Below are 26,953 nucleotides of genomic sequence, written 5' to 3'. Positions count from 1 at the left end.
GTGGCAGATGGGAAACCTAGCGGTTCTCATCTTCCTACCAGTTCTTCTAGAGCTTTTGGGTTCCTCCTGTGTCACCTCCTGTGTTTCACTGTGATACTTGTGATACTGTTTGGGGCCCTGAGGCCCCTGAAATAAAGAGATCGCTGCTCACCCAGCTGTGTCCCAAGTGCCAGCTCCTGAATGATTAGGACCCCTCTGCACGGTGACCTGGCAGTTCTGTGGGAGTAGCGCTGGGCCGCGGCCACGGTCGGAGCCCGTGGAGCTTCTGGAGCCACGCTGGCATAAAAGCCACGCATGCCGCCCAGCCTGGGGGTGGCTCATCTTGCAGGAGCGGGAGAATGTAGCTGTCTGTGGACCCTGGGAGTCCATAAACATTTTAGGATGAGGATGTTCTTATTGCAGAGGTGGGAGACGAAGGTGTGAAAGCTGGTGAATGACTAACTTCCTGGGCCTCCAAGAAGCTCCTAATTCAGAACTCGGTTAGTGTCACTGAAAGACACCGTGTGCTTAAGGACTGAGCTTGGAAAACGAATGTGTACAACAGCCCCGTCTCTGCTCCATTGATACGTAAGAGAGGGGCTGGTTCTGTAACCCCACCTCCCCCAGCCTCATGTGACCCCAGGATCGCCCAACAGAGCAGAATATCAGGAGGGCTCCCTGCTTCCCACTTCACCGTGTGGGACGTCACCCCTGAGGCTCTTGATGGCAATGAGTAAGGAGTTGGCCTTTGCTGTTGTCCAGTTTCCTGGGACCTTGAGCACGACAGGTCAGGTTGGAGCAGGACCGGGAAGGCTGGCCTGCACACACAGCCCACGTCAGCCGTTGCTCCAGGATGGGTGCCATCAGCTCTTAACCATCCTTTGCCACAGCTCACACACCTTCGAACCTGCTGTTGAGACTGCACACTCAGGGTTCCCATGTGCATGTCACAGGCGAGGAGACCGAGCCTCAGAGAGGCACAGTGACCTGGCAGGTGGCTGCATGTAGACGCTCACTAGTCAGAAATGGAGCTCTTCCGGCCCAGACTCCCATTTGATGAGGCCCAGAGACTGAGAGTGGCTTGGCCAACAGGCAGAGATGCTTAGGAGCAGAGCCAGCTCCAGAGCCCACGTTTCCTGAGCTCTGCTGGCTCTACCCGGACCACACTGCCTCTTGTTTGGGCTTCTCTACTTTTGATTTTGCTAAAAAAAAAATTTTTTTTTTTTTTTTAACTTCTTATCTCTTTTGGTGTTTCCTCATGGTTTGATTAAATTCACTGTACTTGTAAATAGGTCTGACTGAAGAACGGGTCATAGTCGTCTTAGGCTAAGTGGCTTAACATTTCAGATTATCTTTGGGGCCCTTGCTGTGTCTCACCATCCTCTATTCTCTGCCCTTCTCTCCCTTGCCCTGGTTTGGAGGCGAAGGTGGTGTCTGGCTCTGTGCTCAGTAAGTACTTGTTCTCTTCCCCTTCCTACCCCTTGTCCTTCATTCCCTTCCTTTTGAGTTTGCTCAGCAAATTCTAGTCCATAGCACACTCGTCTCTCGTGGTGTTTGGTGGGTTAAAATGACACGAACGGTAGTGGGAATTACCGGAGTGTTCATAGGAAACTTGTCTGTCGGTTGTTTCTCATTGATAAACGAGCTCCTGACAAGTCATGCATGCAGTTGACTTTGGTTTCAAGAAGCAACACCGGCTGTCTCGTTCCCATGTTCAGATTTGTTTTGGCTCTGGGTCTCAACACTTTCATGTCCCTGTATAATGTTACTCCTCCCCTCCTCTCGAAATGCTATTTGCTTAAAACCCCAGAAAATCCCTACAACACTGAGAGTGACTGCGTAAAGTCCCAGAGAACAGAGTCCTGATGTGGTTCAGTGGCTCATTTTACTGTTTTGTTTTTTCCCTCCAGTAAGATGGTCTCGTAAGGGAGCTGGGGTGACTTTGTTCAGCCAAGGGCAGGGGATGGGTTCTTTTCTAGGCAGGTAATGTGACTGCCGGTCCTTCTCCAGATGTGGACCTTTGGTGGCCTTCGATCACCTGAAGGACTAGGCCAGGGAAGGTATATTCATCTCAGTTACAAAGAAAACACCTCCAAGGGTACACCTTACTTTGGGGTGGGGAGTGAGGGTTGGGTGAGCAGGTGCTGCTTGACTTTTGCAGTGAGAATGTACCTCTTCTCCCCTGAGAGTGGGACGCAGGCACATGCCAGCTATGAGGCTTTAGGTCATTTTGCCTCCGGCAGCCTAGGCCCCCCCCCCCCCACCCAGTCATGTGCAACTGGGAGCCCTGAGTGAGCATGAAAATCAGTAACGGACTCTAATGTCCAGCAGCCCCATCCCAGGAGTGAGGTGCTTGAAGGATTCACAAGCCTGTTTCCTGCCCCCAGCAGCTCATGCTGTGGCTGAGAAGACATGATCTTTGTTAGCCACAGCATTTAATAAAGGCCTACACTCTGCTTGGAATGGTGCTCGCCAAGGACTTCAGTGCCCGTGGGGACATTCTTTAAGAGCCCCCACCTTACTGAGTCTTACCTCCTTAACCTTCCACCTGAGGTGGGCAGAACAAGGATCACTTCTTACAGATGACAAAGGATGAAAGGGAGCTTAGCAGAATCACGTAGCTCACGCAGGGATCTACCGCTCATCTGGGACTGAGCTGGGTGGCCGTGTGGATTCCGGACAGGGATCCGCTGCTCTTCCCCAATTCTGTTGAGTCCGCCGACAGACCCGGACATCAGGTTCCTGCTGTGGCAGGCTCTGTGCAGAGACCAGAGGATGACTGAGGCAGGCCCACACCCAAACTGTGCATGTGGAGGGGAGGGCCCCCCATGAACACCCTAGGAGTGGACTTGGAGAGAAGGGCAGGTGGCTGTGGTGGAGAGACAGCCAGAGGCAGAGGCCCGGGGAGAGGGGGCGGGTGGACCTGGACTCCAGCTGGTGTAGCAAGAAGCCAGCACGATTTCCCGTGGCCTGGGGGCACCCTGGTGTTCCTGGGGAGCACTTCACCTTCTGCGTGGCACCTGGCCTAGCTGCCCGTCCATGTAGTTAGGACAGAAGGCGAGGACGCCCTCTTGCCTCCGCACGCCCTCTTGCCTCCGCATGCCCTGCCTGCAGTAGAACCCTCGTGCTGTGTTTCAACAGTAGATTCCAGAAGGTTGGTGTTCAGCCTGCAGTACTTCAGGATGAGCTGCGTAGAGGAGGGCTGTCCTACAAACTGAGCATCTGTGCTTCCGCATTTGGTCAGTTTAACTGAGAAATCAAATACTTGAGGGATCCTTACTATCGAATTCACAGATCCTGGAGTAGAAGAGTCAGGGGTCAAGACAAAGATTTTGGAGTTCAGCAGATGTGGCTTGAGTCCTTGTTCTGTCCTTCACAGCTGGGTGGCCTAGGGCCTGTGCCTCAGTTTGTCATTCTGTAAAATGGAATAGCAACAGTGCCCACTCATAGGGACACTCTGTGGATGCACTAAGCAGAGAATCCAGTGCGGTTGCCATGGCTATTCTTATTTTATTCACACTCTGCTAAAAGGTAGACTCTGTGTCACCTCCTGTTTCTGTAAATACAGACCAAGAAGATACTAGGAAAGTGGTAAAAACAAACTGTAGTTTCTCCCTGGATTCTGCCTCTACTGTGGAGTTCGCTTAAATCGGCAGTGTTTGGCATTAGGCATGTCTGTGGTGTTACCGTATGGACTAAAGAGGCTCGGTGGGTCTCTGGTTTCCTGTGTGTCGAAGGTGGTGGAGGCAGAGCTGTCTCTCATCACTTATCCTTCGGGAGGATTGAAGGCCTGGGGACCTGGGCCGAGGGAGTTCATTGACCGTCTCACTGCAGCCCCAGGGTACACATGCTCCAGCCCCGGGTCCCCTTACTGAGCTTCCAGGCCCTCTTCCTGGCACTTCCTGGGCCTTGGAAAGGTCGGGCTCTGGTGAAGTTCCCGCGGCTTTTAATGTTCATCCTTCAAACTCTGGGGATGTAGGTATAGAGACCGCAAGCCAAAGGCAACCCTGGGAAGGTTTGGCTCCCTTTGTGGGGCAGCTAGGAGCCTTGATGCCGCCCACAGGATTCGGCTCCCCTGGCCGCCCTCCTAGCGGTTTGTCGCTGGCAGAAGGTGGCAGAAGGCACGACCCACTGAAAGATGCGCTTCACCATGTGTCCCTAAATTTGTTTCTAGGTCCTGTCCCCAGACTGCTTTTGTCACATGGACTGCTGAAGTGAGGCAAGTCTAAAAATGCACGCGGCCTTCCTGAAGACCTTGCAGAAGGGGGCTGCTTCCCTCCCATTTCTGTTGCCTGATGGGAGGGGAAGGGGCAGCGCTGAGGAATGGCTGGCTCGAGCCATCAGGAAAGTCACCGTCTATGGCCAAGGGCCTCTTTAGATTTTGCGCTGAGTGCTGTGTTTAGGGCGGTGAGATGGTTTTCTGCTATAAAACTAAATTGTGCAAGTGGTCAACGCAGGATACAGATACTCCTTAAAAGAAGGAAGACTTTGTCTTAGTGATTCCCGGTGTGGTCAGTTTCTTTTCAAGGGATAACCCTTCAAAGTGCACTACAGAAGCATCTGGTAAACTCCTTTAATCTGCTTGAGAGTTACATAGAATTTTAGAGTTTACAAAACTCCTTTGTGTATATAACTCATTTAGCACGCACAGGCAGGGCTCGCACTGGCCAGAAGCTGAGAGCCTCTGACCACAGTAGTGTCAGACAGCTGGGTTCTAGGGTTACAAACGGATGAAGGCACATTGAAGATGGCAGGACAACAGCAAGAAAGTCTCATGTTAGGAAGGACGCGTGTGAGGGAGCAGACTGTCCCCTGTGGCCCTGGGGAGAGAGCGCTGGAGAGGCAGACCTGGATTCCTATCTCACCCTTGCCCCACTAGCTGTAGGATCTTGGGCAAATGCTGGGGATGTTTTTCTGGAGTCTCAGTCTTCTCATCTGGAAAATGGGAGTTCTACTAACAGATGCCCACTCATAGGAATGTGAGAGGTTAAGCGAGAAGAGCCCAGCCTGTGGTCGATGCTCAGGGAGGTGGGAGGTGGAGGCCAGGAGTAGGGCTGTCGGGGGCAGGTGGAGGGGCTATAGAGGGGGCGGGGGGGGTCGGCTCTGGGACTGAGGTGCTGTGGTGCTGGATCTAGGGCCTCTTGCCGATGGTGGGCAGTGTCGCCTGGTGCCCCCTGACACCTGTGTGTAACACTCCACCCTGCAGGCCTGGTTCTGGGCACAGTGGTGGGGGAGGGGCTGTCTTTAGGTAAATGCACCCTTGGGGCAAAGACTTGAGGGGCGGGCAGAGCCCTCTGCCACCACATCTGCACCCAGGAATAGCCAGCTGGACGGGGAAGTGGGATCACGGGTCAGCAGACAGTCTGACTTTGCCTTTTGCTCTTTCAATGGAAATGCTGGAGAAGGTGAGTCACTGAGCGGAGGCTCCCGGGGTCAGAGCTGGAGAGTAGACCTGCCCCAGAATAGACAGGGCCCATGCCAGGGGGAGACCCCTCCTCCTGTGGACAGTGGCACCCCAGATGTGTGTGGAGGCGGGGCGCGAGGCCCTCCGTCTGCCATGAGCACTGTGCAGGGAGTCTAATTTGCCGTGTAAATATGGGCACGGGGAAATGACAGTACAAGGTGTAGACAGAGGCAGGGAATCTGCAGAGACGTGCTGGGAGGATGTTGAGAGACAGACAGTGGCTACTTGTGCACTGGGGGCTGGGAGCTGAGGTCTGGAGCCTTTGCTGTGCCCTACGCTTTCATACACGTTTTCTTATCTCCCAGCAGCCCCCAGAGCAAAGGTGTTCTGCTTTCATTTGAAAGATTAGGAAATCGGGCGCCTGGGCGGCTCAGTCGGTTAAGCGACTGCCTTCGGCTCAGGTCATGATCCTGGAGTCCCGGGATCGAGTCCCGCATCGGGCTCCCTGCTCGGCAGGGAGTCTGCTTCTCCCTCTGACCCTCCCCCCTCTCGTGCTCTCTCTCTCACTCTCTCAAATAAATGAATAAATAAAATCTTTTTTAAAAAAAAAAAAGAAAGATTAGGAAACCTTGGAGTCAGGTGACACGGTCAAGGTGGAGGCACGGCTGCCAGACCCCACAGTGCATGTCCGCGCCCCGCCTCGCACGTGGCCTCCTTGGTACTGGCAGCCATGTGGGCTGTGGCTTTTTTTTCTTAATCTACAGTATAATTCATTCTTTTGATAGTTACTCCTGTGAGTTTTGATAAATGCATAGATTGAGTGAGAGCATCGTAAATTCACATGTAGTTGTAATAAATAGTAGAGGTCCTGTGTACCATTCACTGATGGTACATCTGGCAAAACTATAGTTGGGCATCACAAGCAGGAAATGGAGTCAGACACAGCCATCCCCATCACTGCGAGGGCCCCTCCTGCTGCTTTTTCATCACTGCTCCCACCCCCTCCTGCTCCCACACCCCCAGCCCAAATCTTCATCTCTGGCCCCGGGTCCCCTCCTCGAGTCTTCCGTTTCTTTCGCTGTATCATTTCAGGCATGTCCTGTGAAGTCATGCCATAATTAATGTGTGGGGATTGGGTTGTTTCTCTCTGCGTAATTCTCTGGAGAGTTATCCCAAGTAGGTGTCAGTAGTCCATTTCTGTTTAACACTGAGTAGTAGTCCACGGTGCACCTGTACCAAAGTTTAACAGTTCACCCCTGGAAGGACATTTGGGTTGTTTCTTAGTTTGGGCTGCTGTGAGCAAAGCTGCTGTGAACATCCATGTGCAGGTTATTGTGTGGACATAAGTTTCCATTTCTCTGGGATGAATGCCAAGGAGACCACTCGCTGGGTCATTTGCTAGTGGCTTGAGTGGGCTTTTGAAAGAGGCACTTAGGATGGAGGGGCTGGTGAGGGGTGGGGGCCGTGCTGCAGGTGGACATCAGTGGGAAGCATGTACCTGGGAGCTGGTCCGCTTGGGTTCAGATGCAAGATCAGCCCTTATACCCTTGGTGAGTTGCTTTATCCATCTGTAAAACGGGGATAAATGAACCTGTTGTGTAGCTGATGTGTGTAAAGTACTTGGTGCACAGTAGGTTCTCAGTAGATAGAAGCTGTTCTTCGTATGGGTTGAGAGAAAACCCACCAGACCAGAGCGGGGTCTGTGCCCCAGAGGTGGCCTCCAGGAGACCTTCATCACGCCAGCTGTGGCTCTGGGACACCTCCTCCTACCTCGGGCAGAGCCATGCTCCCAGTTGTTCCTTCACAGGTGGAGACCCACCCCCCTACCCCCCCCACCCAGCTTCACCCCCAGCTTTTCCCTTAGCAGTCCCTGGCCCCATTCTCAGACTCGGCTCTAAGTCTCTGGACAGGCATCGGCATTCCTTAGTGAACTTGGCGAGGCCCATGCCACGGATCAAAGGAATCCCAGGGAATTCCAGATTGTGCCAGGCTCTGCTGGTCTGGATTTGCCTCACAAGGTCTGAGAATGTGCCTGGATCATTTCAGATGTTGCTACGATTTAGCTTCATTCCAAAATGTGTATTGAACTCGTACTGTATTCAGGGTACTGTGCTAGGTATTGCAAAGGGCCCCCCTAAAATCACTTTTTCGACAGATCAGAGTAGCCCAGCCCCTCGGGGAGCCGCCTATGGCTACATGATAAAGTCTGCATTCAGCTGGCATTCTGATCTGTCCGGCTGGTTTGACTCTGTCTTCCCAGCTCCTTGTGCCCACCCTGCCACCTCTCCACATACCCTCTGCTCCTGCCCCCAGGGTGCTCACCGAGTCCCATGCACCGTGTACGGGGCAGGGCCCCGCGCTTTGCTCACAGCCTTCCCTCTGCTCGTGTGCCTTTCCTTCAAGTTGCAGTCTTGCCTATTTTCTTTTTAACCAGAAAGGTATCATGTGTACTGGATGAGGTATTCAGGCAGCACACAAAGCTATACAATCAAAGTGTCTTCTACTCCAGAACTGCGGTGCCTTCCCTAAGGCAGCCATGCTTTCGGGACCATGCTGTGCTCCTCTTGCTGTATTCATTTCACAGTGTGTCTTGGAGAGGATTTCACATCTGTACGGTCAGAGTTGCCTCGTTACAGTTGTGCCTAAAGCGACGTGGTATCCCTTTACATGGTTCCACTGAGCCCCCTGTCGATGGTGTCTTGGTTGTCCCCACTCCTGGACTCCTGTAGGTCGTGCTGCGTGCTGCCGGCCACTGTGCAGAGGGGTCTCTACAACTCCGCTCCAGTGCCCCCCACTCCTGCCTGCCTTAGTTGGATTCGCGCCTGCATTCACAGAACTCCCCGTGACCGCCGAGGACAGGGCTTGTGCTCCGTGTGGCACCTGCCGTGTTTGCTGACCACCTGTTTCCAGGAGCTTATGGCGCTCTGGTATTCCCCCCTCGCGCTGCCGCCGCGAGTCCTGGTCCCTGGTAGGGGCTCCAGTGGGGGCGGAGCTAGAAGAGCAGGGCCGCCCGCACTGCTGCCTCCATCCGGCTTTGTGTTTGCGGTGCCCGTCAGCTGCGTCCCGATGGCCTAACGCGTTTCCATGGCAATGGACTCCCACAGCATCGTTCTTACTGGCCACCTACTGTTTCACCAGAGGGATGGGCCATAATATGCCCAGTTCCATCCTGGTGGCATTTAGCTTTAAAAAATTTGATGGAATTTCTCTTTAAAAAACACCCGAGAGGACAGTTAGATGCTTGGGTGTCCACTGCTGAGAACGAATCAGGACCTACTGTCTCCCTGATGAAAGTAGGGATGGTAGCTACTGTTTATTGAGTGCTTCTTCAGATGAGCTAGGGCTTCTCACGGAGCAAAGGGCTTGAGCTCTGTTTTCAGAGGATACGGAATCTTCTGAGGCAGGCACTGTTGTCCCTACGTTATGGAGAGAGAGTAAGCAACTTGGTAAAGGTCCCTCAGAGTAACTTGGTAAAGGTCCTTCAGACAATGCATTTCAAGAGATGGGATTCCAACCCAGGTGTCCTTGACTCAGGACCCGAGCTCGTAACCACTAAGCTGTCCTGCCTTGTTAGGGAAGAAAGAAATGGGGGGTGGGGGTGGTAAAGGCAGGTCACCCCTGGGTCTTGGGCCAATGGCCGGCTGCTCCAGAACCGAATGAGGTTGCACCCAGAAAGAAGATGGCCGTCAGTAGGCCTCGCCTCCACCACCGAGGCAGCACAAAGGGTCCCTTTGAAGGGAGAGTCCGTAGCACCCCCCAGCCCCCACTCTCCAGCCAAGCGTCCAGGGGGCTGGCGGGCATTTCTGGCTCGGCTTTCTGGCCTGAGCTGGGAGGAGTGGTCTGACATTCTTTCCTTGAGCAGCTCCCTCTTGGTCAGAATGTGTTGCTTCTAAACTGAGGTGGTGTTTGAAACTCCAGTGTGACCTGGGAGCCTACACGCCACCAGGTCTCTTCCTGAACAGCCAATCCTTTGAAAATGTATTGATTTCCCCCCCTCCCCTTCCCCGCTCTTGCACTTTGGATGAACCTTGTTTTCGAAGAACAGTAGAAGGTAATTTTCCTGTGCTTGCCAGCTGGCCCGTAATTGAGCAATTCCAATAACACCCACTGTAAAGTCTAATCGAAGTAAACAGGAAAATATGATTTACAATCTGGACGGCAAGTAAATACCAGGGTGCAATTAATTTTTACACAGAGCAGCAGATTCTAAAGCATTTTCCTGCACTGAGCAGTTTGTTTTTAATTACAGATTAGGAGCTGCCCTTTTCTGCTATTATCGTCATTATTTTTCATTTTGTGATGGTGATCTTCAGTTTCCTTGCATCCATGTGATTTTCTTTGAAGGTGTGACCACAGAGAGGTGGGATGGGGAAATAGGATCGGAGAAATTAATGTATAAGGAGCGAGTTCTCAAACCTGAGCTAAGGCCTTGCTCTTTCAGCATTTGCTTGGGGGGTGACGCGGGAGGGGGTGCTGGTGGGCTGTGCAGAATGGCGCCATGAGGGGTCCTGTCACTGCTGGCAGCTCTGGGTGGTATGGGCAGGCCCTGCGAAGGCTGTGACTTGGTTTGGCCCAGTCTGGGGAAGGGGACAAAGCTGCAGAGGCCCCCAGTGTTGCAAATGTGTCGTTGTTGAAACGTGGTGCTTCCAGGGGTGGGAAATATGTACCTTTAAATGGACCCGCCCGATTCTTCCAGTAGCTTCTGTTCATGACTCGGTGGAGGACAGTAGCCGCCTTGCTGGCTGAGGCTGCCTGAGGGCTGGTCCCTTTAGTTTTGACTGTGGGGTTGGTGTGTGTCTGACCCTCAGCCTTGGGCATATACCGAAGCGGTCTGTAAAGCCAGCTGGGTATAAGATGCTACATGACTTGAGTACACTCTGGGGACAGCAGATTGTGACCAACCCAGACCCTGAGATAGGTCTTAAAGGTGCCACGCGGCTGAATGGAGACCCATTGCTGTACCCACTAGTGTGTTGGCTTTAGGGGTGCCGCAAGGCCGGCACGGGGGCCTCTGAGAAGGGGATCCTGGCCTTTGCAGCCATGATGCATCACCTTCAGCCGGGAGGCAGTGCTGTTTCTGAGCAGGGCCCCAGCAGGAGGGTGCGCGGGCAGTTCTCTCAGAGCCCCAGTCTTCCCAAGTCCTGATCTCGCCTTTCTGTTGTCTTTCCAGGGAGTTGAGCACACTTGGCCATTTCCTGGAGGAGCCCTTCCCCAAGCGTGAGCAGCCGATTGGGAACTGTTCCTGCTGATGCCAGTCACCTGGGAGGTGCCCAAGAGGTCACCTCTGCCCAAGTCTGCCCAACCGAAGATGGCTGGTGCCCACCCTGGGATGGAGCCCAGCACCTGAGGTCCTTACCATGGTGATGATCCTAAGTAAAAGCCTCGACAACCAGGGAGCTGACTCCAGAGCATGCAGGACCTTCAACCCTGAGCTGGTAAGGACCTATTGGGCCTCATTTCTCTGATGACCTTTTTTGAGGCCTGATGTCCAGGTGGGGCTGTGGACTGAACATGCAGGCTTAGCAGACTGAGTCCAAAGTGCTCAGGGCAGAGCTCTGGGAGATGTTGCACCCTGGGGCAGTGGGTGAAGTAACCCAGAGCCTGGCTAAGTGCTTGCAAGAAGTAGCTGGAAGGAAGGCCAGCACCCTGGTAAATAATACCAATTGGGGTTCTGCCACCCCTGCCAGGCTGAGACTGGCATTCCTCCTGGTCTCCACCCGGTAAGGGGAAGTGGTTTCCCGAAGGGAGGTGGTGCCCGAGTGGGGGCCAAGGTCAGGCCTCACTTCCAAAGGGCGGTGCAGAGGGAGAGCTGCTGCCTCAAGAATGTCAAGGGTGGGAGACGTGGAGAAAGAAGGTGTGGTCTGAAGGCCAAGGTGGTGGGCCGTGGTGACAGCTGCCCTCCCCGCCTTCTCCCCAAAGTTGTCCTGTGACCAAGTGGCCTGATGGGCTGGGCCGGAGAGGCAGAGAGCTCGGCCTTCTCAGACTGAGAACAGGGGAGTCTTTTAACCTCCTTCCAGCCCTAATTCCTCAGAAGTGAGTGGGGCTGCTCCCCTGCAGAGGGGGCGGGAGGAGGTCCCACTCTGACAAAAATAAACCTGAGGAGGAGTTTTGCAGATTGCTAAGTCCACAGGACTCTGCCACGTTGCCCGGCACACCTCCTGGTGCCCTTTGCAGCCCCTCTTGAGCGCCCACCCTAGCACCCTTGTGGGCTCCCTCCCCAAGCTCACACCAACCATCAGGCCGAGAGTAGACAGGCCCGGCTGGGTCTCCAACCCTTGTAGGAGTGTGGGAAAGCCATTGAGACCGGAGGCCTTTAGGTACCACCATGCATGTGCTGGGCACTGGGCTGGCAGAATTCCACGAGCAAAGATGGGTCAGGTCTCTGCCCATCACGGCTATCTTTCCAGTTTGCACTAAATATGTGTCTGTAAATAGATTCCCTCTCGCCAGCCCACGGTTGCTGCTCAGGTCCCGCCTGCTGTCCTCTCGTGTCTGGGAATGTGTTGTAACTGGTCTCCTGCTTCTGGCTCCTTAGCTGTTCTCTACCAGCCACCAGAGGGACTACAAGGCGGATGCGTCTCTCCTCTGCTCTGGCCTTCTGCTGGCTTCCCATCTCCGGCCGAGCAGATGTCAGAGCCCTTACCAGGAGGCCCAGGGCCCATGTACTCTGGCTCTCTGTGACCATGCTGCTCTGTCTCTGCTTTCCCCCACCCCCTTCACTCTGCTCAAGCCACTTTGACCTCCTCACTCAACATGTCAAGCACGAGCCTGCCTCAGGGCCTTTGCACTTCTGCAGCCTGGAACACTCTCCCTTGGCAGGACTCCTTCCCTGCCTCTCTTTCTTCTTTGTTCACTCCGCCTAAAATTGAACTCTGCCACAACCACCCTCTCCCCCACACTTTCTGCCCTTCCCCCCCCTTCCCTCCTAGCGCCTGTCACTTTCTGACATTTTGATCTTGTTTGTTGAATGACTGCCCTGAAATGTGAGCTTCATGAAGGCAAGGAATTTTGTTTCTTTTGCTTGTTGCTGAGTGCGCAGTGCCTGAAACCAGGGCCTGGGACATGGTAGGTGCTCAGGGACGTTCGTAGAGTGAATGGACGCGGGTTCCTGCAGCCCAGCCGCCCCCCAGCTCCTCACTTTTAGTTCCTCTGTCGCTGCTGCTCAGGTTCACAGCTGGGGGTGCAGGTATGAGCCACTCTGCTTTCTGCTGTGTGGGTGGGGGCGCGGGGCAGGGGTGTCTTCCTACTGAAATCTGAAGACTACACCCAGAGTAGCTCTGAAAGGAGCTCAGAAAGGAACGACCTCTGGGGTGAGGGCCATCTGGAGGTCCCAGGGGAGGGTCCCTGCCCGCTTCCAGCTGTGCTGCTGGCCTCAGTAGAGGCCGTGGAATTGGTCCCATCGCGCGGGGCCGGCCTGGCTGGGGCTAGCCGTGGAGCTGGCCCCGGGGCACGTGAGCCCCAGTTCAGCTGAGCTGCTCTTCGTGGAGACATGGCCTGAGTGCCTGCTAGCAAAAGCGTGGCCTCCTGGCCCTAGCGGGGGAAGAGAAACTCATCTTCTCAGAAAAGTCGAGGGAGGTCGGCTTCCAGTCCAGGCATGCACAGGGAACAGCCGAGAAACACCCCAGATCATTTGAGTCTAGTGCTGACGTCCATGAGACGGAAGGGAGGGTAAATGTGTTCTCCCCTGCCGGCAAGGTTGGGAGGAAGCGGACAGGGGCTTTGCTTCAGCTTCCTAAATTGGCAACGCCATCCTCGTGTAAATACCATCAAGATAACAACAGGAACATGGAAAAGCATTTCTCTTTTGTTTTCTAATCAGGCTAAGAAGATAACAGAAAGAGGCGGGGCGGTGGGCTTCAGATTAAAAAAGAAAACATGAATCACAGGCCACTTTGGAATTAGGGAAGCAGTGAGAGAGAAAGTCGCAAACTGTGGGAGAAAGTCACCTGGGGGCCACCCAGTCACCTTGGAGGCACTGGGCAAAGGAAGCCTGTAGCCCCTCCCTCCTTGCCCTCCGAGGTCTCTTGTTCTTTTTCTAAAAATGAAATGCTGGTGACAAGTGACCGGCCTTGTTCCCAAGAGAGATGTAGGAAAACAGAAAAAAGGACTGACAGGTGCTCAGCGTCTTGCCTTTCCCTGCGCCTGGCCCTGGGGAGAGAGGGCTGAGGGCCCCGCCTGGCCCCAGCACTGGTGTGGCTTGCACAATGCACAGTAGTGAAGATTGTGCTCAGTTCCCCTTCCCCCCACCGCCCCGCGCGCTCTGCTGGTTGCTTTCCTCTGCGGAGTGGGCTCTTCCTCCTGGTGTTCTAACATTAGCTGCTGCCGCTGGAAGGCAGCCCAGACGGTTGACCCTGGGAGCAGTGTCCCCCAGCCCCCTTCCCGCACGCCCACGCTCAGGCCGTGGCCCGTTCTCCCAGGCCAGAGTGACCATCTTCCCTGGCCAGGCCTGCCTCCTCTCCCTGGCCAGTGTCTCAGCCTCTCTCTCAAGTCTGGAGACTGTTCCAGGGGAGAGGATGGAGCGCAGCTGTAGGCTGCCTCGCTTTCCCCAACCTCAAGGTATTTCCCACAACAGCCGACACTGGTTTGGGGAGCAGGTCCTTCCCTTTGTTCTTGTCAGATTAGGATGCCCAGGCTGTGATTTGCCCAGTTGGAAGAGTCTGTGGCCATGCCAGGCCTCGCACCCAGCTGCCTGGGTGCTGAGGGTCTTCGTACTTGAGGCCACCCAGAGTTGGTATTGGGCTCAACAGCCCCAGCCAGGATGGCTGGCAGGCCCAGGCTGGCCTGAAGTTAGAACCCAGAGGTGCACAGATGGTCTGAGGCAATCCGATGCCTTTTCCCTGAGCAAACAAAGCCAGTAGCTGTGCCTTGGCTAACCCTGAAGCCCCTGAAGCCCCTGAAGCCCGGGCCGCTGCTCCATCTCCGTCTGCTCTCTGAGATCCTCTACACAAGGGCACTCGTCCCTTCTGGGCTTCTCTTTTTCTTGTTAGGCATGGCTCTGTCTTCTGCTTTCCACGGCCATGGTCTCACTGTGTTCCTTTTTGGAGGCTGGGGTACTCTGCTTGTTCCTGCATGAGTGTGAGCCTGCCTGCGTTGCGTTGTGGTTCCCCATAACAGTGTTATGGGGAAAAAGTGACGTGATGGGTTTAGTCAGTAATCTGCAGAGCAAAGCTATGGAGAAGCATGATTATGGCCAGAGATGAGCTCTGCCATTTTCTGTCGGACCTAGTTCCTCATTAAGTAAAGACCTGAATTGTGTCTTTATTTGAGTCAGGCCTTCATTCTTTAGTCAGACAGATGGCCCCTGAAGCCCCAGTTTGATTTCCAGCTTTTGCCTTCCCTGTGGAGGATCTGATTCCAAAACCTTCCCTTGTGATCTGAGGAATCTCACAGAGACCAGGCCCTGTGCTGGGGGAGGCTTGAGAATAGAAGCATCACGGTGGGAGAAATGTAAGGGGAGCTGTGCTCCTTGTCCTCTTTTCTGTAAACACCAGCCAAGGCCTGGGGCCTGGCTGCAGTGTGCACAGTGAGTGTCGTATGAACCCGAGGCTAGGAGTCCCTACGGCCTGTTGGGCCTTGCCGCATCATGATGGGCTGCCTCAGCCTTCTTGCAGTGGTGCAGAGGATTTGAAGGTTGGGAAGGCTGGCTGCAGAATGGTACAGACCAGCAGGAATTTTATCATAGTCTAAGCATACCGGAGATAAACTGGCTCTGGCCTACCTGGAGCCCTGAGGGTACCTTGGTGTTGGGCTCAGAGAAACCTGACAGTGGTCAGGGTATGCCTGGGCCTGACATCCTGGGAGTTGGCGGGAGAGCTGGTGAGTGAGGCCCCAGAAAGGTCAGGGACAGGGCAGCTCGGAGGGTTTTGGAAGCAGGTGCTCATGGCAGGCTCCGGGCCTCTCGCTGGGTAAAGCAGCCCCAGCACTTCCTCAGTCCAGGACTCAGAGCCCCGGAGCAAAGAGGGCCTGGCTGGCCACGCCGGTGTCCTGTCTCTTGTCAGAGATGGAGGCATAGGCCCGCCAAGACACTGCAGTGATGGAGGGAGGAGGCCCAGTGCAAGAGTCGGGTGCTGATAGTAGAAGGTCATGCACTTTCACATGCTCGATGAGAGAGCGGGAATGGGGCTCACTGAGAACAGGGGGCGTGGAGAAGGTGTTCCTTCAAGTTGTGAGATCTGAGTGCAAGTGATCGCTCCCTCTTACTCCCTGGGGTGCAGAGGGGCCCCCAACTGTCCAGCTGGCACTCTCTCCCCTTCTCCACCAGGTTTCGACTTGGCATGAGCCCAACGATTTGGGGAGGTGGCAGGTTCTGCCCAGCGAAAGTCTGTTTGCATTCGCCCCGCATTTGCTTGGTGAGTGGCAGCAGGAGGAAGACAGTCTTGGGCGGACAGGTGGCCATAGCTGTTGGTCACCAGATAGTCACGTGGCACCTATTCTGCGCTGGGACAACATGGCAGCCTTAAGAAGCTTAATTCTCAGGGCATAAGCACAGAAGCAAAGGAACTGACGCAGGCAGTGTGGAACACTCAGAGAAAAGCACAGGAGGGGAGGGTGCTCTTTGGCTCAGATGGTCAGGGAAGGTGGCCGGAATGAGGTGGGAGCCTGTGAGGAGCCTGTCGTGGAGAGACCTGAGGTGGCCTGGGTTTGGCTCCCGCGGGCCTGGTGGCTGTGCGGAGAGAGGTGGCCGGGTTCTCCTCTGGTTGCTGTGGGAAGTCATTGGAGGTTCGTAAGCAGAAGAGCAATGTCGGCTGGCTTCTGTGGGTTCTGGGTGGAGAATGGAGGGTGGGCCCAGGGCACAGGCCGGGGACCAGTTAGGAGGCTGGTTCGGTCTTTCTGTGGAGGGTGGCTCAGAGCAGGGCCTTGGAGGCGGTGAGAAGCACTCCCATTCCAAGAGTGTGTCCCCCAGCCTGGGGAACGAACGGTCTGCAGCCAGCAGGGATAAATCCTTGCTGAGCGAACGAATGCGTGAGCAAGGGCCCAGGAGCCCCTGTGGCCTGGCCCAGTGCTTCCCTCTGTAGGCACAGACCCCAGCCTCTCTGGCACCCACACAGGTGTCAACAGTCCCTGCGTGGGCCCAGGTCTAGAGGGCCCCGCCGTGCCCCTCTGTCGGGAACACACCGGCTTTGTGGAAGGACAAGTCAGCGGGCTGGCTCCCTGGCTCGCGTCCTGTTGTCTGTAAACCCCATGCCCTCCTTGGTGGGTCTGCGTGCAGCAGACAGGCGGCTCCAGGCTTCTTGCTGTCTTCTGCTTTCCCTGGCCCGATCCTGGTTTGGGTTTTTGTGGGCCGCCCGCCTTGGCTCGCTTTGCCACCTGCCCCCTCCACCCAAGCATGGGGTGGGGGCTTTGGTTCTCCGGTGGGTGTTTGCTTTGCGCCAGGCTGGTTCTACAGTGTGAGAGTTGTCTCACAGGCAAGGCCCCTGGCCTAGGCCAAGCCCAACTTCTGTCTCTGAACCCTCCCCCTGGGAGCAGAGACTGCCTGGCGTGCCTGGGCTGCGTGCTTGGTTGTTTCGGGCCTCATGGCGCGGAGGCAGGGCTCTTGAGTCTTTGTCACCCACTCTCCATTAGGTGGCTTTGGTGTGGGCTTTCTTTGTGCATCCTGCTGTGTTAACCAAGTCGTTTGGGAGGGAGGCAGACGCAGCCATCTTTAACTTTTTCCAGATACTTCCCTGGATGACTGTAGATGGGATGGTTAAAGTCCCTGTGGAATCCAAGAGGGCAACCTATCCTGAAAATATAATGGGTGTTTTACCTGAGGAGGGGGTACCGGAGAAGGCCTGCCCCAGCCCCTTTGCTCCTTGCAGGCTTCTTCTGGTCCTTGAGCACCAGCTCCAGTGCTTCCCCCAGGAAGCTAGCCCTGACCTCCCGCACCCCAGCACCCTTGGCCTGGCCCTCTCCTCTCTGGTCCCACACTCTCTGTAGTGTAATGGTCTGTCTATGTGACTGTGTCCTCCATGAAATGTGAGCTTCCTGAGGGCCAAGGCAGGCATCCTTTACCTCTGTGTCCCGGGCTGGGCAGGATATACCCTTAATAACCTGACTGGATGAACACAGAGCTGACTGAGGGCAAAGGTCTCTGAACTGGGGAGCTGGGGCCAGGCACTTGCCACCCTTTTATCTGGGAGGGCCAGGTGTTCCTAGTCAGCTCCACCCTCCTGCTTCTGGGCCTGAGAGCCCCGGGGCCTGGTTCCCGCCCACTTCTCAGACTGGATGCCTGTTGCCCCTGTTATTTGGGGCTCCTCTCAGAAGTTGGCATTCTCTTGGACAGGCTGACTCCTCTGGGACCGAAGGCTTCTTTCCCCATCACGTGCTCAACCCCTAGTGCAGCCTTCATGTGAATAATTACCAGTACTTAGGATTGGGTGAAGGAAGGAAGGAAGGAATGAAGTCTTAGGAATACTTGAGGCAGACCTTTCTTCCTGGGGCCCCCATGGGCACCGTCTCCTCCTCACCAGAGGTCAGAACAGGCCTCCTGACCCATGCCTCAACTAGCACAGGGGAGCCCGGAATGTTCTGCACTCAGGTCACTGTGTAGCCGTGGAGCAGTGCCTGGTCTTGGGGCCCTTGTAGGCCCCACTGGCCTGTTTCTCTCCCAGTGGCCATAGCATTTTGTGAGGCTGGGTGTGGGGTTTGAGGGGAGGCGTGGAATGCTTATGGTGGGAAGGGAAGCCATTGAAATACAGTGCCAAGGAGTTCAAAAGCCATCGCTCTCTGCTGCAACCAAACATAACCTTTGAGTTTCTGTTTCAGTTCAGAGAGGGTGCCTGGGGGCCTCCGTGTAGTGGCGAAGCAGCTTGCACAGCGCAGGGTCCCCCGCTCGAGCTGTACCTGGTGCTTCTGTGTAGAGGACGACGAGCTGTTCTCCTGGGGTCTCGGGGGAGGGAAGGAGCTGAGGGTGGCAGAAGGGCCTCTGCTCCTCCCTGGGGGCTCTTCCTGGCATCCAGAGGCCTCCTCTTCTCCCAGCCCGCGCTGTGGGGCAGCCTCTCTGCAGCCCAGCGCAGTGAACCGTGTGCATCACGCTCCCTCCTGCGCCCTCCTCTCCGGCACTCACATGGAAAAATCCCCGAGTGTCAGAAGTCGTGGGGCTTTCTTGTGTGTTTTTTGAAGCCATTAACTTGATGGACTCCATAACTCAATGGAGACTTTGGACAGAGAGTCCACGTCTAATTATGGGCAGATGTTGCCTCTTAAAATGCTTTTTTCTCCTTTCCCTAATCTGACGTTGGCAAAAGGCAGTTACCCCTTTAATTGTGACTTTAGCGAGGGATCAGTGCAGGGTCATGTGCAAACGTGCTTCCTATGACTTGAAGAGTGAATAGCTTTTCTGGTTGTTTTCAGCACACGCCAAAGAAGATGAGTCAAGGACCGACACTTTTCTCTTGTGGAATTATGGGTGAGTAACCAAGGTGGCTGTGAAGAGGCCTTCTCTAGTCCTTCCACCAGGGCCTGAGTCCTCCAGGTGAGATGCTGGAAGCGCTTTCTGGACACAGGCACAAAGAACGGCAGTGGGGTCTCGTCTCTGTGCTCGAACCGTCTCAGGCCCAGCCCTGCTGGAGTAGCACCCAGGCTGTGGGGCTGAGTGAGTGGATGGGCGCTGGGGTGTGGTTTACAGATGTCATCTCCAACCATTATGTTGAGAGTTTCTGTCTGGTTATGAAGGTGATCATGTTCCCTTTGAGATATTCAGAAGACGCACCATAGTGTAAAGTATAAAGTAAAAATCTCTCCTAGCCCCAGGACCCAGGGAGAACTGGTTAACATTTTGGTGTATTTTTATGTTCTTTGAGGTTTTGACATAGCCAAGCCTACGATGAACAAATGATTATAAAAAATTGTATACAAAAAACTTTTTTTTTCTGGTTGCACTTAGTAGTCCTTACTACTACCCTTTCCCCAGGGCTTAGCGTTGGCCCAGCCGTGTGGTTTAATGAGTCTGTAGTACCTCATTGTGCATCAACGTGTATTTAACGATTTAACTGTCTCTTGTTTGTTGGGTGGAATGGCTGTTTTGTTTGCCGTTGTGATGAATGGTGACTACGTGTCTAAGTCTTTGTCTTTTGTCTGCCTTCTGGATTATTCCTTAGGAGTTCCCAGGAGTGGCTTAGAGAGGCCAGGCGGCAGGAACATTTTTAAGGTTCTTGCTTCGCATTGTTGACATGTTTTCCAGAAGGCTTGTCTTGGTCTCTTGTGCCCACGCAAGTGTGAATGACTCTTTTTTATAAGGGGGCGGAGGAGATGACTGTATTGATTATATTGATTTTTCTGTGCTCTAGATGATCGGGCACAATCTCTCCTTTCGCCGTCTCCGCATAACTCCTGCCCCCTATGGGGACACCCTGCTGGATGAGTTTCTGTAATGTTTGCGTTACAGCAAGTTACCAAGCTCCCATGGTGGGTGACCATTGCAGGCCTTCGGATTCCAGGCCTGGCTTCACAGGACTGTGTCAGGTCTTCTTTCCTTTTCTCTCAGCCTTTGACTCTGTGCACAGTGTTTCCTTTGTCTTCTTTAGACTCTGTCCTGAAGACGGGGTGATGAGGGTGGAGGGGGTGCTGGGTATGTCGCTGTGAGCGCCAGGCTCCTTCCTTGCAGGGTCTCTGGGACTCTGCAGCGACTCTGGTGTGGGGCCAGTGGGGACGCCCCATTCACATATGGGGAAACCAAGGCCTCGTGAGGCGACTCCCCACCAAGCTCCCTTGGCAGAATTGGGGGAGAAGGAAGATTGTTTTCTTCTCAGTCACAAGCCACAGCTCAATGGGAGAGCCCCAGGTGGTCCTCTTGATGCTGCCGCCCAGAGGAAATGGAAACAGGGAGATCACCTGGCCTTGGTTTACCCTTGTGACACACTTCTGAAACCTGTCCCCCCATGGGGCTTGATTGAGCCACCTCATTGGTGGTTATCGCCTTTCAACAAACCCTCAGCGACTTAGCCACGTGGCTCAGAAGCTTGCCTCATTGCCTGCTTCATGGGCTTGACTCAGCTGTGCTGTGGGGAAACTGCCTGCTGTTGTCCTGCCCGGAAGGAGAGGGAGGCCCCTGGGCACGCTCAGCTCCTCAGCCCAGCCTGGATGTGAGCTTTCAGCCGGGCCAGCCTGGTAAACTGGTGGTGGAGGTGTTGGTCTTTATTTCATGGCCGTCCATGCCTGACGTAGGCTGGCTCCAGGCCACTGCCAGGCAGCGGAGGAACGGCCGGGTGGGGGTCCGCCGGGTCCTCTCGTCCTTCTCCTCAGCTGCCTGTTGGCCAGCCCCTCCTTGATTTGGGGAGACCCTGGCCCATCTGAAGTGTGCATTACCAAGGCTTTTCCTTCACCACGGTTCATTTCGGTGGTTTGTTCCAGTAGGTGTTTATTGAGGGTCTACTCTGTGTCAGGCACTTGGCCCAGAGAGAGAGTAAATCAGCCCCTGTCCTCAAGGGGGCGTCTGTCTAGTGGAGCGGAGAGATGGAGAAACAGTGAATTCCCTGTGGATTGGGGTCCTCAGAGCCGAGGGCAGACCAGCCCATCTCCCTGAGCCCCAGTCCCCTCATCTTGCAGATTGCAGTTCTTAATACTATTTAAAGAGACAGCAGCGCGCAGAAGGCACCAGCTCAGCCCCTCCCACCCTCAGCCCCTTCCCGGGCACTTGCCAAGCTGGGATGTCAGCCGGCAAGAGGCCTTCCCAAGCCTGTGTGCTGGTGGAAGCTCAGGTGACTGCTCCCACCCACTTTATTTTATTTATTTTATTTATTTGTTATTTTTTAAAGATTTTATTTGATTTATTTGAAACAGAGAGAGAGAGCACAAGAGGGGTAGGGTGAGAGGGAGAAGCAGGCTCCCCGCCGAGCAGGGAGCCCGATGCGGGACTCGATCCCAGGACTCCGGGATCATGACCTGAGCTGAAGGCAGTCGCTTAACCAACTGAGCCACCCAGGCGCCCTCCCGCCCATTTTAACCTGTGCACCGAGGTGTGGCCCTACCCTGTGCCGTGAACGGGGAGGGCATCCCAGGCAGTGAGGTCTCATTTTTGGCATGCCTGCTTTTTAATGGCACTTCAAGAGGGTTTTGAGGTTTTCCAGGACTGGACAATACTCAGCCAAGACAAAATGTCCTATTACTGTAATCACCAACCCCCCTGTCTCCTGGAGATAAAGAACTCCTGTTATGGTCCTGATGGGTGGAATTCTCCCGTGATTGCAGGGGACAGCTTGGCCCTGTGACTCAGGGCATTTCCCTCCCAAGCCCCCATTGCAAGGGTCCTAGTTGGAAGCCAGAGCAAGTTTGAGTTTCCTGAGCATTCTTAAGAAAATGCAGGCAAGCGCATTAGGGTGGGGAGTGCAGCGGCCTATTTTGCTTCCTCTTAAATAGCCACCCTTCAGAGTAGCCCGGCCTCCCCTACACCCACTTAGATAAAATGCCTTACTCATGTAATCAAGGACTCACAACAGTGTGTGTTCTTTTTAAGTACTTTATGTTATTGTGAGCTGGATGATGGGCCCCTCCCCACCGTTGTCTCCCCCCTCCCCACACACACACCCTGAGTTTGGGAACTTGATATAAAGAAGTGGTTTTGCGCTTTCCCAAATTGGGGGAGTGAACAAAGCCAGGACGAGGTGTGAATGGCAGAAGCAGGGACAGTAGGGCCAGGCCACCTCCTGGCCTGCTCTGCACCAGGGCCCAGTGCTCCTTCTTAGGTTGTGAGCCCAGCCCGGTCCCCGAAGGGCTCTTTCTAGCAGAGACAGTGTTTGCCTCTGGTTTCCTTTCTCCCCTCCCATACCACCCCGAGAACACTTTCTGTGCAGAGCGGGAATTTCCTCTGCAAGCGGCTTCTCTGGGGAAGAGCCGTGTACATGACTGGTTCCTGTGTTCTTAACACAGGAAGCCTTGGTCAGGTGGCAGCTCCAGGGCCGTGGCCTGCCCCCTGGTCAGCTGGCCTGGCAGGCAGGCCAGCCCTTGCTGCTGGCCATGATCTCTAGCGGGTGGTGAAGGGGGCTTGGCCGCACCTGACGGAAGCGCTCTGTGCTGGGAGAGGCAGCCCCCCCCCCACCCAGGTCCTCCATCGCTTGCTGTGGGAGGTGCTTCTTCGTGCTGACCCAGGGGCACACGTGTGTTAGTTTAATCTTTTTTGGTGAAGCAGGGCAAGTGGGGTAGAGCACGCTCCACTCACCACCCTTGGCTAATTGCACCCATTAAATGAGTTCTGTATCACAGGGACGATGGACACTACACATTGCATTTTCCTCACCACTCAGGCGAGGAGAGACCTGAAAATCAAATAGTATGTGAGAAAGCAAATGCAATACCAATTATTGCAAAAGGGCCACTAGGAAAAGTCGTGTAAATACAAGTCAATGAACAGAGAACAAAACAATTCATATGCTAAAAAAAAATTGCATGGAAACCCATAATTACTTTAGGAGTTATGGTAATAAATTATTTATTAATGTAAATTATTTCGCAGGCAGAGAACATAGAGAAACTTGAGCAGAAGGATCATGCATTATGTATAAAAGGGAATTGTAAAAAATTATAGCAGCCTTACTTGTGCCACTCTGGTTTAGGGTCGTCTGCATTTTAATTATACGCCCTTATTTTCTGTGTTTAATTACTTGGCTGTTAAAGTCTACTCTGTACATGAAAGGGTTGTTCCCAGGGGCACTCTCTGTATTAATTTCTACAGGGTAAACCAGTTGGCTGTGTTGGGCCGTGCGGGACTGGAAGATTTCACTTTGAGATTTCATAGCTTTTCGTCTCTTAACTCCGCCACTCGTTGAAAGTGGAATGTGATTGCACCTTGTATGAGAAAGCTGGCATTTGGAGGTGGGACATTTTCGATTTCTTAGAACGAGCACGTGACCAAGACTGAAGGGACAACCGTAGCAGCCCCTGAGCTGCTCAGGCCAGTTTCTGGTCTCTGCTGCTGCTTCTGTCTCTCAGGGCTAGCCATTTGGAATATGATCATTGGACCAGAGCCTCCTATAAGAAACAGATTATTAACTGAAATTGGCTAAAGAGAGCCTTGTTTTCATTTTTTAAAAGCACATCCCCCCGGGGCGCCTGGGTGGCTCAGTCACTGGGCGTCTGCCTTCGGCTTGGGTCATGATCCCGGGGTCCTGGGATCGAGCCCCCGCATCGGGCTCCCTGCTCCACAGGAAGCCTGCCTCTCCCTCTCCCACTCCCCCTGCTTGTGTTCCCTCTCTCACTGTGTCTCTCTTTGTCAAATAAATAGAATCTTAAAAAAATAGAATAAAATAAAAATAAAAGCACATCCCCATACAGGCATGCAGATGTATGATTTTTAAATTTTATTTATTTATTTTTATTTATCGTGATTTTTCAGTCCCTAAAATGGTTTAAGGTTTGTCCATAGAGAGTGCTTTAAATGTTTCCTCGCACCATGTATTGGTTTCCGACAGTGTTTCTGGAATAAAGTACAGACTGGAAGTAGGTGCGAAGTGTAGTTGGCACAAGATGGCTGTTTATGGTGACAAGTGAAAAGGGAGCCTCCCAGGTTGCCTTCTCGCCCAGGCTGGCCTGCCTTGGGGTGGGGAGGGGGCCACAGTGGTGCCAGAGGATGGGGAATGACAACTGTGAGACTGACTTTGGGCACCACCTGCCATGGTGCATTGCCAGGTAGAAAGGTGGTCCGGTTTGGGGCAGCCAGGCCCCACTGCAGGAGCATGGCCTTGGGACTGCAGACTGTGCTGTTTGCTCGCCATGTGTCCCTCGGTGAGGTGTGACGCTCTTCTGAAGCTCAGGTTCCCCACCCATACGACGGGGAGCACCGTGATGCCCCACAGTTGAGTAGCGTGCATGGGATGTATGCTTGTGCTCTCTCCCCGCCCCAGCAAGGAGCCCAGTGGGGTATTAGTTAATTAACAGTTAATACACATTTATCGGGTGTTTTCTGCATAGTTCTCCCAGCTGCCACATCTCTCCTCTCCGTAATGGTGCTCAGCTTTGCTGTGCGCATCACTTCGGAGATGAATCGCAAGCAGGTGCCCATTTCCTCTGCTCCGTATGTACCCACAGCCAGGATGGGAATGCCAAAGGGGATGGGCAAAAGTGACCTTTCTGTCCCGTCACAGTTCTTGTTGCCATTGAGAATACTGGTGCCCTCCACATTTCTGGATGCCCCTGGAGGTGAGGGTGGGCACCCTGCCCCATACAGATGGGAGACTGAGGCCCATGTTCCTCATGCTCAGTCCGGTGTGTTTTTTACCCCTCCATACTGTCTGTTGGGGGATCCCACCAAGCCTCTTTTTGTAAGACCAGAGGCTTCCCAGAAGCTGTGGCAGCTGCCATGGGCCACCCCTACCCGGCTGGTGAGGGCAGGGCCCTGGTTACCACTCTGAAACTTAGTAGCTGCTCAGGCTTCTCCTGGAGCCCCTCAAGCCAGGCTCCTTGCTTCCCTTGATGGGGCTGGTGGAGTGTTCTCTCCAGCCATCCTAATTCCCTGTCCTCGTGCCTTGGCTGAGGAGCTTGGTGTCCTGTGTCACTGTCCCTGAACCCAAGATGCAGCTGATGTTTTATGATTCATTGCTATCGAGAGGGCACCACCAGAGGCTGGGGCCTGGTCAGGCAAAGCCCGAGAACCTTTTCTTCCCGACACGGCTTTGAATTGAATCTCCATTCTGATGACACAGAGAAAGAGGCACTCCAGTGGGCCAGGGGCTCTAGAAGTTCATTTAAAAATCAGTGACCCCATGGGGCACGTGGGTGGCTCAGTCGTTAAACGTCTGCCTTCGGCTCAGCATGATCCCAGGGTCCTGGGATCGAGCCCCACACTGGGCTCCCTGCTTGCCGGTAAGCCTGCTTCTCCCTCTCCCGCTCCCCCTGCTTGTGTTCTTGCTCTCGCTATCTCTCTCTGTCAAATAAATAAATAAAATCTTAAAAAAAAAAAATTCAGTGACCCCCTGTGGGATAGCTCAGGGCATTGTCCTGCATATTTTTCCCCTGTGTTCTTTTTGTAAGATTGGCTTAGTAATGCTGCCTTCAGAAAGATACTTTCCAGTTTCCCCTTGAAAGGGTTAGAGCTTCTACCCAAAATCAAGCAGATCTTTGCAGTCCCGAGGCCAAGTTAGCACCAGCCAACCCACAGGGCAGGAGAGAGAGAGTCATCGTCAGCACAAGTAGATAGGTGTGAAGTCCAAGAATGAGTCAGCCGGTCTCGATCTGGCTGGAGGCTTGCGACCCAGGCCGGGGAGGCTCCAAGAGTCTGACATCTTGGGTCTCTGCTTCAGGTGCTTAACCTTTTCTAGAAACCACATTCTTCTGTGGTTCTGTCGCCATGAGGCAGCCTGTGACACACAGCACACAGATGCCCAGGGCTGTAAGTCTCCTCTAGCTTTTGAACTGAAAAAGGCTGTAGTCCCCTAAGAATCTGGGCCCCTGGGAATTTCCCTTCAAGTTTAAGGGTAGAAATGGAAACAAGAACATTTGAAGTTAGATGCTATTTGTGCTCCTCCTAGTGTTTTTTTTTTCTTTGAGCTCTAGATCTGTGTGCCCAGCAGCCTTCTGAACCTCCCTCATCAGGGCGTGGCAGGACCGTGATGCCTCGTGAGCGAGGTTGGGGGATCTGGGGTTGTGTTCCCGTGCGTGTGAGTGTCGGCTTCTCCTGGGCCTCCCAGGCTGGTGGCAGCCTTTCCAGAGACTTCAAGCTCAGACTGCAAGTCTCAGCCTTGTGGCACCTGGGAGGTCACCTAGTCGGGCCATCTGTGAGAGACCTGGATGGTTTGTATGCTTTCGTATGAGTCTTTGTGGTGTGTCCTTCCATCTCGAGGTAGAGCCTTGTGTATGTTTACCTCACACACACACACCCCTGTGAATAATCTCAAATTTGTGAAGATAGGCTCAACGGGGGATGGAGCAACTTGAGAGGACTGGGGAGTGCACAAAGGGTGTGTGGCTGGTGCTGGCTCTCCCAAGCTGTGCGCTGTCGTGCTGGGCCCTCGTCCACCGCAGGCCTGGTGTTGGTGTGTCCCGGGAGGAAGGTGGGAGGCCTCAGACTTCCCTTGGCTTCCCAGGCCTCTTCCTGTGGCTCTCCATCCAGAACATGCTATGCAGCTTGGGCCCCCCACCCCCTCCCGTGAAAAAGGACCCTCTGAGGACTTGAAGGGGAAAAGGTTCCTTCTCTATAGTTCTGCTTCTTGTTACCAGCTGGAAACAAAACAAACACCAAAGCACCAACTTTTAATGGTGTTCTGAATCCAAATTTGTAGAAACTGGAATGGTCAAGCCTCCGGGAGCGTCCTGCGTGTGGCGGGATGGGCCGAGTGAGCGGCCACCCCGACAGAGGTGTGAGATCCCGGGCCCCTGTGTAGCCTGTAGGAGTGGTTCTCAACACCTTTGCTGTTCACGTAACCTGCGGAGCTTATTTAAATGCAGACCCTTCCCCCTAGACATTCTGTTTACTGAGTCAGGGCCTGGGCCTGGGAATTGCATTTTAACACCCCAAGGGACGCTCCTGCCAACCCAAGGGTCCCAAAACCACGGTGGGGAAAGCTGATGTAGAGCATACAGGTGCCCACTCCAGCCAGACCCGCAGAGCTTGGTACCCAGGGACAGAAGAGCTGAGCCTCAGCTGTAGGTGCGTTGTCCAGC

At 54.2% G+C, this 26,953-nt stretch overlaps 1 protein-coding gene across 3 annotated transcripts in view; it reads left to right on the top strand.

The window, feature by feature from the left end:
• The window catches only part of FAM53B (family with sequence similarity 53 member B), a 120,278-nt gene that overhangs the window by 35,907 nt on the left and 57,418 nt on the right, over positions 1–26,953 (top strand). For all 3 annotated transcript variants that reach the window (XM_021703872.2, XM_021703871.2, XM_021703870.2), the window contains exons 2-3: positions 10,554–10,818; positions 18,716–18,770. In XM_021703872.2, the coding sequence (XP_021559547.1) occupies positions 10,741–10,818; positions 18,716–18,770 (133 nt within the window). In that variant the 5' untranslated portion in view covers positions 10,554–10,740. The remainder of the gene's footprint in view (positions 1–10,553; positions 10,819–18,715; positions 18,771–26,953) is intronic.

The sequence above is a fragment of the Neomonachus schauinslandi genome, chromosome 6, assembly GCF_002201575.2.
Source record: "Neomonachus schauinslandi chromosome 6, ASM220157v2, whole genome shotgun sequence".
In the NCBI taxonomy this organism is placed as follows: domain Eukaryota; kingdom Metazoa; phylum Chordata; class Mammalia; order Carnivora; family Phocidae; genus Neomonachus; species Neomonachus schauinslandi.
Note: the sequence above shows the minus strand (reverse complement) of the source record. Positions and strands in the feature narration are given on the sequence as shown.